This window comes from Saimiri boliviensis, chromosome 9 (assembly GCF_048565385.1).
Source record: "Saimiri boliviensis isolate mSaiBol1 chromosome 9, mSaiBol1.pri, whole genome shotgun sequence".
In the NCBI taxonomy this organism is placed as follows: domain Eukaryota; kingdom Metazoa; phylum Chordata; class Mammalia; order Primates; family Cebidae; genus Saimiri; species Saimiri boliviensis.
The window spans coordinates 118,039,584-118,054,991 of NC_133457.1; the positions used below are offsets into that span (position 1 = coordinate 118,039,584).

At 42.1% G+C, this 15,408-nt stretch overlaps 1 protein-coding gene and 1 pseudogene across 1 annotated transcript in view; both read left to right on the forward strand.

Annotated features, from left to right (window-relative positions):
• DOK5 (docking protein 5) overlaps positions 1-15,408 on the forward strand; it is a 170,236-nt gene that overhangs the window by 117,861 nt on the left and 36,967 nt on the right. The window contains exon 6 of the mRNA XM_003932601.3: positions 10,674-10,809. Coding sequence (XP_003932650.1) covers positions 10,674-10,809 — 136 coding nt within the window. The remainder of the gene's footprint in view (positions 1-10,673; positions 10,810-15,408) is intronic.
• LOC120368044 (5S ribosomal RNA) lies at positions 12,452-12,570 on the forward strand (annotated as a pseudogene).

Below are 15,408 nucleotides of genomic sequence, written 5' to 3' on the forward strand. Positions count from 1 at the left end.
GGCAAAATGAGGCACTCAGCAACACACCTTGTCTGTGGTCATCTTTAATGTAGGTAAGGGCCCACTGGTATTTGTGATTACTTTATATGAGATGGTATTTTGGAATTCTAGAAAATTCTAGTAAAAATGAATCATTCCTTCCTTCATGCGGTATTCACCCAGTACACCCTAATGCCTTGTGTGGTTTTACGCACTGTAGTTGTAGCAGTGAAAACAGCATACAACTTACTCCATAGAAGAGAGAGATACAGACAGTAACAAACATTTTAAAAGGTAAAATAGATGTTAGATTGAGTCCCACAGTGAAAAATAAAGTTGAGAAGGACAATAGACAGTGCCAAAGAAGGGGTGCAGTTTGAAAACGAGTGAGCAGGACTGGCTTTACTAAGTAATGTTAAGACGTGAGAGTGTGAGCCATGTAGGAATCTGGGGGAAGAGCATTCCTTCCAGAAAGAAGACAGAAGAAGATGCTGAAGAGAAATTATTCAACGAAGAGCCAGGAGGCTGATGTGTCTGAGAACAATCGGTGAATGGGAATCCATACATGACATTCACAGCAGGGTCAGGCTCTGTGGCTCTTGAAGGTGGTTGTGAAGAATTTGGCTTTTAGTCTTGGTCTGAGCAGGAGCCATCAAGGGCTGTGTAGAGTTGGGCAACTACAGAGTTTGAGCAAGTAGTGCCCAAGATGGCTGTAATTTCTGACACCAACTGCAAGTTAATGGGTTTCTAAAAGTACCGTAAGATTTAGAAAGTCACTAAAATGACTCCCAGAACTCACCAAAAGCTATTCAACTCAGAGTTATGATTTATCACAACAGGGAATATAGATTGAAATCAAGCAAGCAAAGAAGTACATGGTGGGGGGTGTCCAGAGAAGTTCCAAGTATGGGGCTTCTGTTTTCTTCTCCCTGTGGAATCGGGGCATGCTGGTTTCCTCCTGCCAACATGGGATATTATGCATGGAGCACTAGACGCCCCTGAGCCACCACTCAGAAAGATTTTACTGGGCTCTATTATGTAGGCATGATTGATTGGTGGCACATGTGGTGGGTCTTAGTCTGCAGGCTGACTGATATCACATGATCTGAATCATATTGAATTGAATCGTATTGTTCCTATCTGTCTAGCCCAAGTCTCCCAGGTAGGCAAAGATGACCTCACAGGAGATCCTAGCAAAGGGCTGTCTTTAGACGAGATTGTGTTCTTCTCTAAGCTGGAGAGGTGTTAGGCAAAGAAGTGACATAATCTTTTTTTTTCTTTAAGACTTTCTCAAGCTAAAACCAGTTACAGGGCATCGTAGTACTCATATGAGGGACAGGAATGGCTGCAGGCACGTGAGTAACAGTGAATATGGTATTAAATGTTGAATAATGCTAGGTTTTTAAACTAAAGCCAGAAGGATTTACTGTCAAATTGGATATGGGCTAAGATGGAAAGGGAAGTGTTAGGGACCCTCCAGGAGCAGCTAAGACTGCAGAGAAAGGTGTGGAGTGGGCACTGGATGACCCACAGGTTACTTTTGGATAGGTTAACTTCAGGGCTCATTCAGCAGTTCACCCCACTTACTAAACCGCTGTCTCATCCTGTCAAGGGATTAGTAAAGCCACACATTGTTAAAAAAGCACTGCTAATTCCAACCCATTTCTTATAAACTGCTATTGCAGGAAGAAGGTGTGAAAATGCTTTCTTCACACAAGGAGTTAGATCACATCATAAAACAAAAATAGAAAAAAGTGATCTTCCTTTGACTTTCTGTACATCATAAGTGATTAAGAACAGATACAATTAATAAGCAACCACTGTCTTTTATACTAACTTTGTTCTATGACTACCGATAGTAGTTAATTTATTCTTTTGTTTGTTTTTCCACAAACCCTCAAGTCCAGACAGTAAGTATTAGAATATTTGTCTAAAGGCAATAGCAAAGATCTCTGTGCGCCTTTGAGGGGACTCTGGCTGTTAGGAAACCGGTGCTAGTGATGACGCAATGGCAGGAGGAAGGCCACAGTGTGGCCCTGCACAATCCGCTCTGGGGCCTTTCTCTTCACCCTGCACACCAGCAGCAAGCTTTACATCTCGTAAGGTGTGCCAGTCCTCCAGCACAAACGCTGTGTCCTTCACTGGAGCTGGAGAAACAAAACACCCATTTTTTTGCATCCTAGTATTTCTTTAATTAAAACCGATTCATTTCTTAGAGGGAGATTCCTATTTCTGAATTCATATTTTCACTCTCAAAGAAGAGGTTTATTTTATTGTGCCCACCCACCTTTTCTCTCAACATCACTCTCTCCCAGGCACACACACCCCATTCCCATACCTCTTAGTCACTCATCCTCCCCCACTGCTGTTCTGGGTGCAGTCACCCACATTGCCTTCAAGGCAAAGATGTGGTTGTGCCTCTCTCATGAGGATTTTCCAGAGCACCCTGTTCTGTTTGACTTTGACATTTTAAAGGGTTCAGATAGCAACAAGGACAAATATTAATTGCTTATTTGATGCTAGATCCTTTGCTAAATACAAAACGCAACCTCTCACCATCCTGTGTGGTTTCGGTGACCTTGTTATTCACATTTGAAATACGTAGTCACGGACACTTTGAGAAGTGGAGGAACCCATCCAAGGTCATGATTGCATTATGTGAGGGAGCTGGGATTGAGACTTCCTTTTTTTTTTTCTGACGGAGTTTCAGTTTGTGACCCAGGATGTAGTGCAGTGGTGTGATCTTGACTCACTGCAACCTCCGTCCCCCGGGTTTAAATAATTATCCTGCCTCAACCTCCCGAGTAGCTAGATTACAGGTGCCCACCATTATGCCCAGCTAATTTTTGTATTTTCAGTAGAGATGGGTTTTTACCATGTTGGCCAGGCTGGTCTCAAACTCCTGACCTCAGTTGATCCACCTGCCTTGAACTCCCAAAGTGCTGGGATTACAGGCAGGAGCCACCATGCCCGGCAGAGACTTCTTATCTTCCAGACATCACCCCACATCACCTGGAGCAGGTCTCTAGGAACTACACCTGCGTTTCCAAAACTGTGGCATGATTTTGGGCAGCAGAGGTGATGTTAAATAAATCTGAGTCTCACAATGATAAAGTCATTTCTTTTCAGTTTACTTTTTGATCCTTTTGCTTGAATAATGGAGAAACATCTCAGTTGGATGCCGCATGTCCGACACACCTCTAAAACTTTCTAATGTACTTGTGTTACTAAGAAGTGAGCGAACTTCTAGCTCAGATCTTTGACAGCAAGAGGATGTAGCAGGGTTTGATAACAATTTTTTAAATGTATTGTTTAAGCTTGCTTTCAGCTTACAACAGGGGATACTGGTTTGATACGGATGTGATAATTCCAACTTACAAAAATAGATTCATTTAAGGAAAATAAAGCGAGTTGATTAAAAATCAATTACGTAAGTGGCACAAAGATTTGACAACCATCATGCAAGTTGTATGTGAATGATGGATGTTGACAGCTGTCCCACGCTCAGAAGCCTGAGTGGCAAGTAATATATGGTCTGTTATCTTACACTGATTCCCGTTTTTCACCCTAGCAGTCACAGAAAGGGCTAGGAAAACAATTGCAATAGCAATTGGGCCAGATCGCTCTGATCTCCAGCAAGCACACACACAGGGCGCTAGGAGAATAGACAGCTGCTGTATCTTAAGCTGAGATTAACCAGGCAGTAATGCCAGTGATTGGAACAGGAAAGACAACAAAGGTAGACAACACGGAATGTCCTTGTCATCCAGCCTGTATGGAAGCAACAGTTCCCTAAACTCAGATGCTGCGCTGTATATGAAACCTCTTACCATATACTCATTACTTGGCTTCTCCCTTGTCCTCATGTTAGTGTATTTCGATGATTTTTTCTACTGGGGACATTTGTCAATGTCTGGTGACACGTTTGCTTGTCAAACAATGGGGTACTACTGGCATCTAGTAAATAGAGGCCAGGGATGCTGCTCAATATCCTACAGTGCTCAGGACAGCCCTAATAACAAAGAATGATGGGACCATGTCAGTATTGCTGACTTTAGTAGAGTTGAGATCAAGTCCACGTGACAAGCTCCTTAGAAATTCCTCCCCAGTCCGGGCATGGTGGCTCATGCCTGTAATCCCAGCACTTTGGGAGACCAAGATAGGTGGATCCCCTGAGGTCAGAAGTTTGAACACAGCCTGACCAACATGGTGAAATTCCATCTCTACTAAAAATACAAAAAAAAATTTAGCTGGGCGTGGTGGCGGGCATCTATAATCCCAGCCAGGCATCCCCAAACTTTTTACACAGGGGACCAGTTCACTGTCCCTCAGACCATTGGAGGGCTGCCACATACTGTGCTCCTCTCACTGACCACCAATGAAAGAGGTGCTCCTTCCTGAAGTGCAGTGGGGGGGCCGGAAAAATGGCCTCAGGGGGCCACATGCGGCCTGCGGGCCCTAGTTTGGGGATGCCTGATCCCAGCTACTCAGGAGGCTGGAGGCAGGAGAATCACTTGAACCCAGGAGGCAGAGGTTGAAGTGAGCCAAGATTGCATCATTGCACTCCAGCCCGGGTGACAGAGTGAGACTTTGTCTCAAGGAAAGGAAAAAAGAGGCCGGGCACGGTGGCTCAAGCCTGTAATCCCAGCACTTTGGGAGGCCGAGGCGGGTGGATCACAAGGTCGAGAGATCGAGACCATCCTGGTCAACATGGTGAAACCCCGTCTCTACTAGATACAAAAAATTAGCTGGGCATGGTGGCACGTGCCTGTAATCCCAGCCACTCAGGAGGCTGAGGCAGGAGAATTGCTTGAACCCAGGAGGCGGAGGTTGCGGTGAGCCGAGATCGCGCCATTGCACTCCAGCCTGGGTAACAAGAGCGAAACTCCGTCTCAAAAAAAAAAAAAAAAAAAAAAGAAAGAAGAAATTCCTCCTTAATTTCTTCCTCAAAATGAAGCTCCTAGAACCCACATGGCTAAGCCTCCCGTTTCTTCATTTCACGTCCATGCGAGTGTTTTTTCTTGTCAAAGTGCTGTTGGCATTGCTATAGCCCCCGGGGTGGGGGGAGGGGATTGTACTCCACTTGTTCAAACTGTATTTTTAGTTCACCTCACTTTCACAGACAAAAGTAAACATTCTGCAGATTTTTTTTCTTTTTAATTTTATACCCCTCTCTGTCAGGTGCTTCGGATCTGTTCCTCTCAGGGTTTTGAATTCCAAATTTTCATTTTACCCGCACTGACACCCACGCTTCTTCTCAACTATACGTTCCCTTCTTAAATTGCCCCATGAGTATGGCTCATGCAGCCATGATATTATTCTCAGACGTTTTGCATATGTAGATCTTGTCTCTCCAAATTAATTTTAAGCTTCTCAAAGAGAAAGCCTATGTTTATATCCTTCACAGCAGCTGTTATGCTTTGTCTCTGGTAGGTGTAACAAGAACCTTAGTCTTTCAATTATAACGTGATTGTAAATGTAAAATACAACATTGATTTAATAGCTGCCTTGGCAGGGGTGGAGAGAAAGAAATGCCTGAGTTAAATATACACGTTGCAATCAAATTGTGTTCTGCTTTTGACAATGTCCATATATTCTACACACACACACACACGCGCGCGCACACACACACACACAGAGAGAGATGCAATGAGACACAGTGCACAGAAGACATCTTGAAAACAAGAAAATATGAAACTTACTGCTACTGATTTCATGTTTACTTATACTGCCTACCATGAGATAATTTATTTTAGTTTCCATAATTTCAACTCCATCAGTATTTTTCATATTTAATAAAATATGTTGGTGTGAAATGTTACGTACAAAAAGAGAGAACAGAGTTTCTGAAGTTGGGTACTCAGTGTGGGTGAACCATAGTGTCTGCGCCTTGAATCTTCCCAGTACCCAGGACCATGGTCCCAGCACAGGCTCACCTGCGCTCCGCCCACTTGCGCTCCTCCCCACAGACAGCTCCTCCTCCCATCACCTCTCCAACATGTTGGCTTCACTTCCCTGTGTCCCACCTGAAAGCTTTATATGTGCAGTTCTGTCTGTCAAGACTGTTTTTCCTACCCTCTTTCTCAAGCCACTCCCCTCCCCAGGGTAACTCAATGAATTCTCAGTGTCAGTAGAATTTGTTCAAGGAAGCCTATGTCACTTTCCCAGCTACCCCTTTCCTAGCACTGCCTTCTGCCTCACAATTCATTCTACAGTTATGTATTGAGCACCAAACGTAAACCAATCCATGCTCTAGGCATGAGTGGGAAAGCTGTGAATAAATCAGAACACATTCCCTGTCTACAGGGAGCTCACATTCCGGTGGAATAATAGAAGCTCCCTTTATTTGAAGATACGACTGTGTACTCTGCATATCCTATTTAATACTAGCAGTAAATGTAGGTCAGTTCTTAGCATTACAGTTGTTTACAGATGAAAATGCAGATTGAGACAGGCAAGATAGCTGTCGGTAGATCACAGAGCTGGTGAGATGCCAGGCCAGCCAGGTAATCCCTGCTCAAGCTTCTGCATTCTATTATGTTGCCTTGACACGTATTTGGTGTGTGGAAGAATGAATGGTTCCCAATATTTTCGGAGTTAATGGTTCCCTCTGGATTCTTGAATAATTGACTAATCCATGATTTGGAGTGACAGGCATTTCATTTAGGCAATTACTAGGAAACTGAAAACCATACCTGCATCTATATGGCAGCAATATTATTATATTCGAATCCTTATCTTCACAGAGGAAATTAGAAAGGCCTAATGTAAACTCTTTTTTATGTTCTCTGGGTTTCCAATCCACTGGTTTTCATTAACGTCCAAAGTGTTGGGTCAGTTGGGACCACTTTGGATACAGGAAGAGCATCCAGGGTAAAAATCAGTGGGTAAAGAGAAAGGAGGAATTGGGACCATTGGAAGTCAAAGCAGGTGACTTGTCTATTCTGCTACAGGGTGAACCCGTTAGAACATCTTTGTTCTCTGCTGCATTTTCTCTAGAGATGAGAAGCAGACATTGCTGTATGAGGTTGTGTAAGACCATTAACCTGTTTGATGTGCCTTTCTTTTTTTCTTTTTCTTTTTTTTTTTTTTTTGAGATGGAGTCTCGCTCTTGTTACCCAGGCTGGAGTGCAATGGCGCGATCTCGGCTCACCGCAACCTCCGCCTCCTGGGTTCAGGCAACTCTCCTGCCTCAGCCTCCTGAGTAGCTGAGATTACAGGCACGTGCCACCATGCCCAGCTAATTTTTTGTATTTTTAGTAGAGACGGGGTTTCACCATGTTGACCAGGATGGTCTCGATCTCTCGACCTTGTGATCCACCCGCCTCGGCCTCCCAAAGTGCTGGGGTGACAGGCGTGAGCCACCGCGCCCGGCCTGTCTTTCTTTTCACTTCCTTTTTTCGGTTTGTTTGTTTTCTTCGAACTGCCTCGGGGAGTTAGCCCATCATATGATTTTAAATGGAGGCCTGTAGTAACATTTTAGAGTGTTATAAAGCTGCTTATGAAACAGTTCCAAACACATCAATTGGGAGGGGTGGATAAGAGAAAAGAACTTGTGGGTAGGGTACTGAAGACACCTGGTGGAAGAGCATCTGAAGGTCAGTTTGTGGTCATTAGCATCTTCATGGGCCAGGCTGTCCAATGAAGGACACATGCCTTTGAGCAAAAGTCTTAATTTACACCAAAGGCCTCATTTATGTTCTATTTAGAGCTCTTAATGCAATTTGTGTCTTTAATGCACACTGGTGATTACTTGGCCACATCTGGTTGATCAAGGCCTTTTGACTCTCACAACTTAAAGAGAAAATGAAACAAGTTGCTGACATATAAAATTCATGGGACTTCACATAAAAGTCAAGATGTCTTGCTTCTCTTAATCAGAAACTGTGAGCACCTTGGATGGGTATTTCCCCATTCCCCCACGTAGATATCTGATTAGGGCTGACTTCTGGCTACTATGCTTAGACAGGACTGTGCTCTCTGCTAGCTGCACTCCCACTACCCTAGGTCATAGTGGGTTTGAGCACCATTATGCATTCATGTTCTCTGCCTAAACTCTAATGGAATTTGAGGTTGTATTTCCTATTATTTTCTGTTAGTGGTAAGTGGTGTGTGTGTGTGTGTGTGTGTGTGTGTGTGTGTGTTTTCCAGATCTTCAGGCAGAGGAGAGGGAAATCTATGTACATTAAAGAAGAATGTTGGTACTATAGTTGTTTTGATTTCATTTGTTTTTTTATCACAATATTTAGTTAAAGACTTAAATGTCATTAAAAAAAGGTTATAGATGTATTTTGTTTCTTAAAAGTGGGCATTAGGTAAGAGTGATTTTCCAAGAGTAAAATGAATGGATTATGTTACAGATTAAGCATTCCACCACTAGTATTATAAATAAGATAGAATAGAAAATATTAGCATGTTATAGATTGATAGTAGAGAAATTGATAGGTATACTGGCTAAAAATCTAAATTATATTTTCTACGGTTAGTTGCAGTTAATAAAGACTTTGAAAGCCACTAGATCGTCCAAGCTTGAGAAACATAGATGCAAGGTGTGGTATTAATCTGTCATACTACTAGTGTTTCTGAGTAACAGGTACCTTCAATACTTCTGGAACCAAGGTTGGCATTTAAGGAAGTAAATAAATATACAGAGACCTCTGCCCCAGGGGAAACCAGAGACCACTTTCTCCTCTTAAAGAATTGATTAGGATTACTTTCTCCTCTTAAATTAATATTTCCATATTTGATGGACAAAAGATGTATGAAGAACAAAACCTTACAGAATTACATGCCAAGAATAGAGTCAAGTTTGCATGGTGGCTTAAATAAGGAAGAGGTAGCAGAAAGGGTTTAAGTATTATAAGATGTCTTCGGAAAAGAAATGCAACTTGATTGAAAATGCCTTTAATTTCAGTTTCAGATCTTCTTTGGATTAAAATGACTTAATAATTAAAATCACATGATCAACCTCATGAGGTAGTTCTTTGTATTAGCTTATTGAAAGAGCCATCATTTTTCTCTCTGTTTCTTCTTTTTTTTCTTCCCACTGAGGCAGGGGGCGGGGATGGAGTCTCTGTCTATCGCCCAGGCTGGAGTGTAGTGGCACGATCCTGGCTCTCTGCAACCTCCATCTCCCAGGTTCAAGCAATTCTCCCTGCCTCAGCCTCCTGAGCAGCTGGGATTACAGGTGCCCGCCACCATGCCCTGCTAATTTTTGTATTTTTTAGTAGAGGTGGGGTTTTGTCATGTTGGTCTCAAACTCCTGAGCTCAGATGATCTGCCCAGCTTGACCTCCCAAAGTGCTGGGATTATAGGTGTGAGCCACCATACCCAAACTTCTGTTTCTTCATACATGGCTCATGTTCATGAACGTCATGAAATGTAATTTAAATTTAATGGATTTTAGCCCATTACTTAGGCCATGCCATATATGTAGAAAACTGTCATTTGTCTGTGATACTGGGCCAACTTCAAAACATTAGATAGGGATACAGCTCCCTTGTTTTATTGCATTAATTGCATAGACTGGGCTAGACTTAAAAAATAACAGAGGTTTGACTGAAAGTTTGCCTAGTTTCTATTTAAACAGTTCTTTAGATGGGAGCAAAATTCAGGCACTAAATCTACCGTTCAGTTTTTCAGCAAGAAATTCTGAAATGGAAGGAGTGGCATTGTGTCTTAGAATAATTAAGTGCTTTAAAAGAAGCAAGCAAATGAACCAATCTTTTAGTTTACTGTTGGCGTATGTATGTATCAAATTCAGAGCTTCTTTTAATATCCCTGAATATGATTTTGTCCAAGTTTTTAAAAAATATTGGTAATAATTAAATATATTTGAGTGTAGTTTTATATATATACACACTAAAATATATAAACATAATATATATATATATATACATAGCATATATATGCACATACATACTAAAATGTATTTCGATAAAAAGCATTTATTTGTCTCTTGCCTAATTGTGTGTACCAATCTTCCCTTGTTAATGAAATTTATTTCTCTTTGTTTACCTTTACCATCTGAGGTACAGATACCCTTCTTCTTAACACTTGATGTTAATTATCCAATTATACAGCTTTCCATGAAGAACTTCTCTAATGGTCCAAATATTAATTCAGCACAGTCATGCTCATTGAAAAAAAAATTAACTTCATTTGATCCATCACACTGAATGAAAGCTGGAGATCTAGGATTTTAGGAGGGAAAGAATCCTTAAAGCCATGGTCTGTAGGGAAAGCAAGATCAGACTCTAAAAGAGATGTAGAATCTTCCTCACCCTCTGTGCTGTTTCTGATGAGGAGTTACTCACAGACTGTACAAAGGAATGTATGCACAGGTATTTGTCTTTGAGAGTGGCAAGGTGAAGAATAAGGAAGGTAAAGTATTTTACCTTTACCTTCCCTATCAAGAAACAACATTTTATTAAATTTCTGTTTTACTTTGTGATTAAAAGCATTCAGCACAGGTTAGCCTGGAGTCCCTTGGTCCCCTGCCCTTGTTAATAACAATTAATTGAACACTTTGAACATTTCCGTTCTAGTTAACTTTGTTTAGCAGATGTGAACAAGAATCTTAATCTCATAAAAAATAATAAACGGGCACAGCCTAATGGAGTATTCCAGGAACTTAGTGCATTGAACTTCTAGGCGCTGGATTTTCAGAAGCTGTTTTGTTTTTGTTTTCACAGGATGTGTGAGACTGGTGAAGGGCTGTTTATCTTTCAGACCCGAGATGGGGAGGCCATCTATCAGAAAGTCCACTCTGCTGCCTTGGCCATAGCTGAGCAGCATGAGCGCTTGCTACAGAGCGTGAAGAACTCAATGGTACGTTTGCAATTTCTTCCTCGTGCCCTGGTGCATATCACTGCAGAAAGCAATTGGGTCATTTTTGTGCTGGAAAATATGGTCAGCATTGTTTGAGCAGATGATTTATTCCTCTTCTCAACAGTGTACCGCTTGGATTAAATGCCATTCCAGAATGCCCGATGTGGGCCATTGTTAACACCATGACCAAGCATCCCTTTGTCTACTTTCCAATTCAGTCGTAAGGGTGTTTCAAATTAATTTGCATGTGTACAGACATCTATAGACACAACCATGTGGATCATCTACTATGGATATATGTCTTACTGTATCAGAAGTTATTTCAAATGTCAACAGGGGCCAGAGGGAAGAATGGAAATGAAAGACGAGGGCTGAGGGAAGCTAGAGTGAAATATCAAAAGCCCAAGACCAGACAACCCTTAATATGAGAACATGAGACTGTGAGATCCATGTAGGTAGATCACTTGATTTTTCAAGGGAAGCCAAAGATTTGTGTCTGGACGTAATACCTGCCAGTTGGTAACTGTCGGGAATTAATTCCAGTTAAGGCTCCAACACTTTGTGGGTCAAGGAGAACCTGTCTGCCATGGACTGCTTCCCAGAGCCATGCACATGCCTTCTCTTCATAGTCATTGGTGTATGAAGATGCCCAAACATAAACACACAGCACACATAAACATGCCCTCAGAACATTTGCTCTTTGCTTTACGTCATGCTAGAGACTTGGATTACGCAAAGAATTACATTCATAAGTCCAGGCGTGGTGGCTCACTGTTGTAATCCCAGCACTTTGGGAGGCTGAGGCAGGCTGATGGCTTGAGCCCAGAAGTTCAAGACCAGCTTGGGCAACATGGGAAGACCCTGTCTCCACAAAAATACAAAAATTACCCAGGCACAGTGGTGTCCAACTATAGTTCCGGCTACTCAAGAGGCTGAGGTAGAGGATCACTTGAGCCCAGGAGGTGAAGGTTACAGTGAACGGAGTTTGTGCCACTGCACTTCAGCCTGAGTGACAGAGTGAGACCCCCTGTCTCAAAAAAAAAAAAAAAGAAAACAAAAAAAAAATTATGTTCATGAGTTTCTTCTTTAAGGGGTATAAATTCACGAAATCATAAATGATAAACGAATGCACAACAGTTAAATAATGCACATCATGCATTGTGGCTGCAAACATATACATAGAGATTCACATCTGGAAGGAAATATACAAAAGCAGAGTAAGTGAGTTAGCATGGGAAGATTAGGGTAGTTTGAAACTTTTTAATTGAAACATGTGGGGTGGTTGGATTTAAAGGGTGGAGGGGCAAAGCATGCCAGTCATGTGATCTGTTCCAGCACAGCCCCAAGTTATCGAAAACGATGTCTACATGCAGCACTCTGGGATTTTATAGCAGAGGTCAGCAAAGCTCCCTGTAAAGAGACAGATAGTAAATGCTTTATGCTTTGTGGACTGTTACGGTCTGCAAGCACTTAGCTCCACTGTGGCACAACTGCAGCTATGAGAAAGATGTAGTCAAATGAGCATGGCCGTGCCCTCAAACTGTACCGATGGACATTGATATACATATTTCATATAATTTTCACGTCATGAAATATTATTCTTCTTTTCATTTTTTCCCAACCATTAAAAAGTACATCTTTTGTCTATGGTCATACCACCCTGAACGCTCCCTGTCTCGTCTGATCTCGGAAGCTAAGCAGGGTAGGGCCTGGTTAGTACTTGGATGGGAGACTGCTTGGGAATACTGGGTGGTGTAGGCTTTAAAAAAAAAAAAAAAAAGTATGCTTTTTTTTTTTGGCACATGGGTCAGTCAGAAATATTGAGGAGGCTGGATTTGGGGCGCAGGACAGAGCTTATTGTTGGAAAAGAGCAAGTGCTCCCCGTGAGCCAGGGCTGACTTAAGCATTTGCGGGAAACTAGGGCTGGGCTTGAAGACGTGTGTATGATTTCAGACCTGGCAGTGGTGGGCATGCAGAGGCGGCCTGGAATGAATTAAAGGTTTTGATTTGTGTGTGTGTGTGTGTGTGTGTGTGTGTGTAACACTGAGTCTTGCCCTGTTGCCCAGGCTGGAATGCAATGGTATGATCTCAGTTCACTGTAACCTCCGCCTCCCAGGTTCAAACGATTCTCCTGCTACAGCCTCCTAAGTAGCTGGGATTACAGGCACCCGCCATCATAACCAGCTAATTTTTGTATTTTTAGTAGAGAAGGGGTTTCACCACGTTGGCCACACTGGTCTCAAACTCCTGACCTTGTGATCTGCCCACCTCAGCCTCCCAAAGTGCTGGGATTACAGGTGTGAGCTACCACACCTGGCCCTGATGGTTATATATATTTGAGATAGAGTCTCAAACTGTCACCCAGGCTGTAGTGCAGTGGCATGATCTCAGCTCACTGCAATCTCTGCCTCCCGGGTTCAAGTGATTTTCCTGCCTCAGCCTCCTGAGTAGCTGGGACTACAGACATGTGCCACCACGCCCAGCTAATTTTTCTGTATTTTTAGTAGACGCGGGGTTTCACTATGTTGGCCAGGATGGTCTTGATCTCCTGACCTCATGACCCCCCGCCTCAGCCTCCCAAAGTGCTGGGATTACAGGCATGAGCCACCACACCTGGCCGATGGTTGTTTTTATATGTCAACCTAACTGGGACACAGGGTGCTTAGATATTTGGTTAAACTTTCTTCTGGGTGTGTCGCTAAGGGTGTTTCTGAATGACATTAACATTTGAATTGATAGATTGAGTAAAGCAGATTGCCCTCTGCTATGTGAGTGGGCCTCATCCAATCTGATAGAATAGAACAAAAGGCAGGGTAAGAGAGAATAAGCTCTCTCTGTTTGATGATCTTGAGTTGGGACATTGGTCTCCTTTTGCCCTAAAATCCAGAACAGAAACTGTCACCGTCAGCTTTCAGGCCTTCAGACCCCAGATGTTGGTGTATATATCCTATTTACTCTGTTTCTGGAAAACTGTGACTAATATAACTAATTTAGGAGTAGACACAGATAAAACAGAGATGAGTCAGTGCCATCATACTATGTTCAAGATTGTGGCCCATGAAGCCAGACTTAGTTCGAACACCAATTCTGAAACATTCCAGCTTTGTGGAGGAGAGCAAAGTTTTTGATATCCCCGAGCTCATTTTCTCCTTTCTAAAATGGGAACAGTAATAGCATTTATCTTGAAGTCCTCTCTTAAGGTTTAAGTGAGATATGCTCATAACATTTTCCTCCCAGAGCTCCTTATAGAACTTTCCATGAACTGTAGCTGGTATTACTGTTGTTAATAGTTGAGCCATCATTAGCATCAGACTGGTTGGTCCAGGTTCATCCTAGCAATGGCTGATGAAAATGGCTAGAGGTTTATCTAGCAACAACATCTAGGTCCATTTATATCTGCATCTCCATTCATTCTCTCTCTCTCTCTCTCTCTCTTTCTCTCTCTCTCTCCCCATCTCCCTCACTTTCTCTCTAAATGTCTAAGTAGAGCAAATGTAAAATTAGATTGAGGAGTAGGGAATCATGAAATTTAATAGATTTTAGAGAATTAGAAACTACTAGAAGAAACTATAAGAAATCATTGTATTTATTATTTCCTTATTTCAAAAGGAATCTACATATTATTGAAAAATTATACACAACACAGCAGAACAAAAAGAATGTAGTAAGTCATCCCTCTGCCCACCCACAAGAATACACCCGTTACTCACTCTTGACTATGTAGCTTTCCGGTATTTTAACTAGGTAGATGTAGAAAATAGAATTATATTGAATACATTACTTGTGCTAGCTTTCTGCAAAAATATATCTACATATTGTCTCATTAAATATCATCTGCAGCATCATATTTTGTGGTCCAATTTTATTATATGGATATTTCATAGATTGTAAAAACTATGCATCAAGATTGGGTACATTGGCTCACACCTGCAATCCCAATATTTTAGGAGGTCTCTCCAGGAGGATCACTTGAGACCAGAAGGTTGAGATGAGATTGGGTAAAATGGTAAGATCTGAAAATTTAAAAATTAGCCAGGTACAGTGGCTTGTGCCTGTATGCCCAGCTATTCAGGAGGCTGAGGCAGGAGGATTCTTTGGGCCCAGAAATTCAAGACAGCAGTGAGCTAGGTTTCTGCCACTGTACTCCGGCTTGGGTGACAAAGTGAGACCCCTCTCTAAATATATATATATATATATATATATATATATATATATCTCTCCAAAAAACAACAAAAACCCTGTGCATCAGCTCAATGCTCAAGTCTGTATGCATCAATGGCTATCTGTTTAAGACAAATTATTTTCTTTTTTTTTTAGGTTTTTTTTTTTTTTTTTTTTTTTTTTTTGAGGTGGAGTCCCGCTCTGTCACTGAGGCTGGAGTGCAGTGGCGTGATCTCAACTCACTGCAACCTCTGCCTCTGGGTTCAAGTGATTTTTCTGCCTCAGCCTCCTGGGTAGCTGGGATTACAGGCACGTGCCACCACACCCAGCTAATTTTTGTGTTTTTAGTAAAGACGGGGTTTCACTTTGTTGGCCAGGATGGTCTCGATCTCCTGACCTCAAGATCCACCCACCTCAGCCTCCCAAAGTGCTGGGATT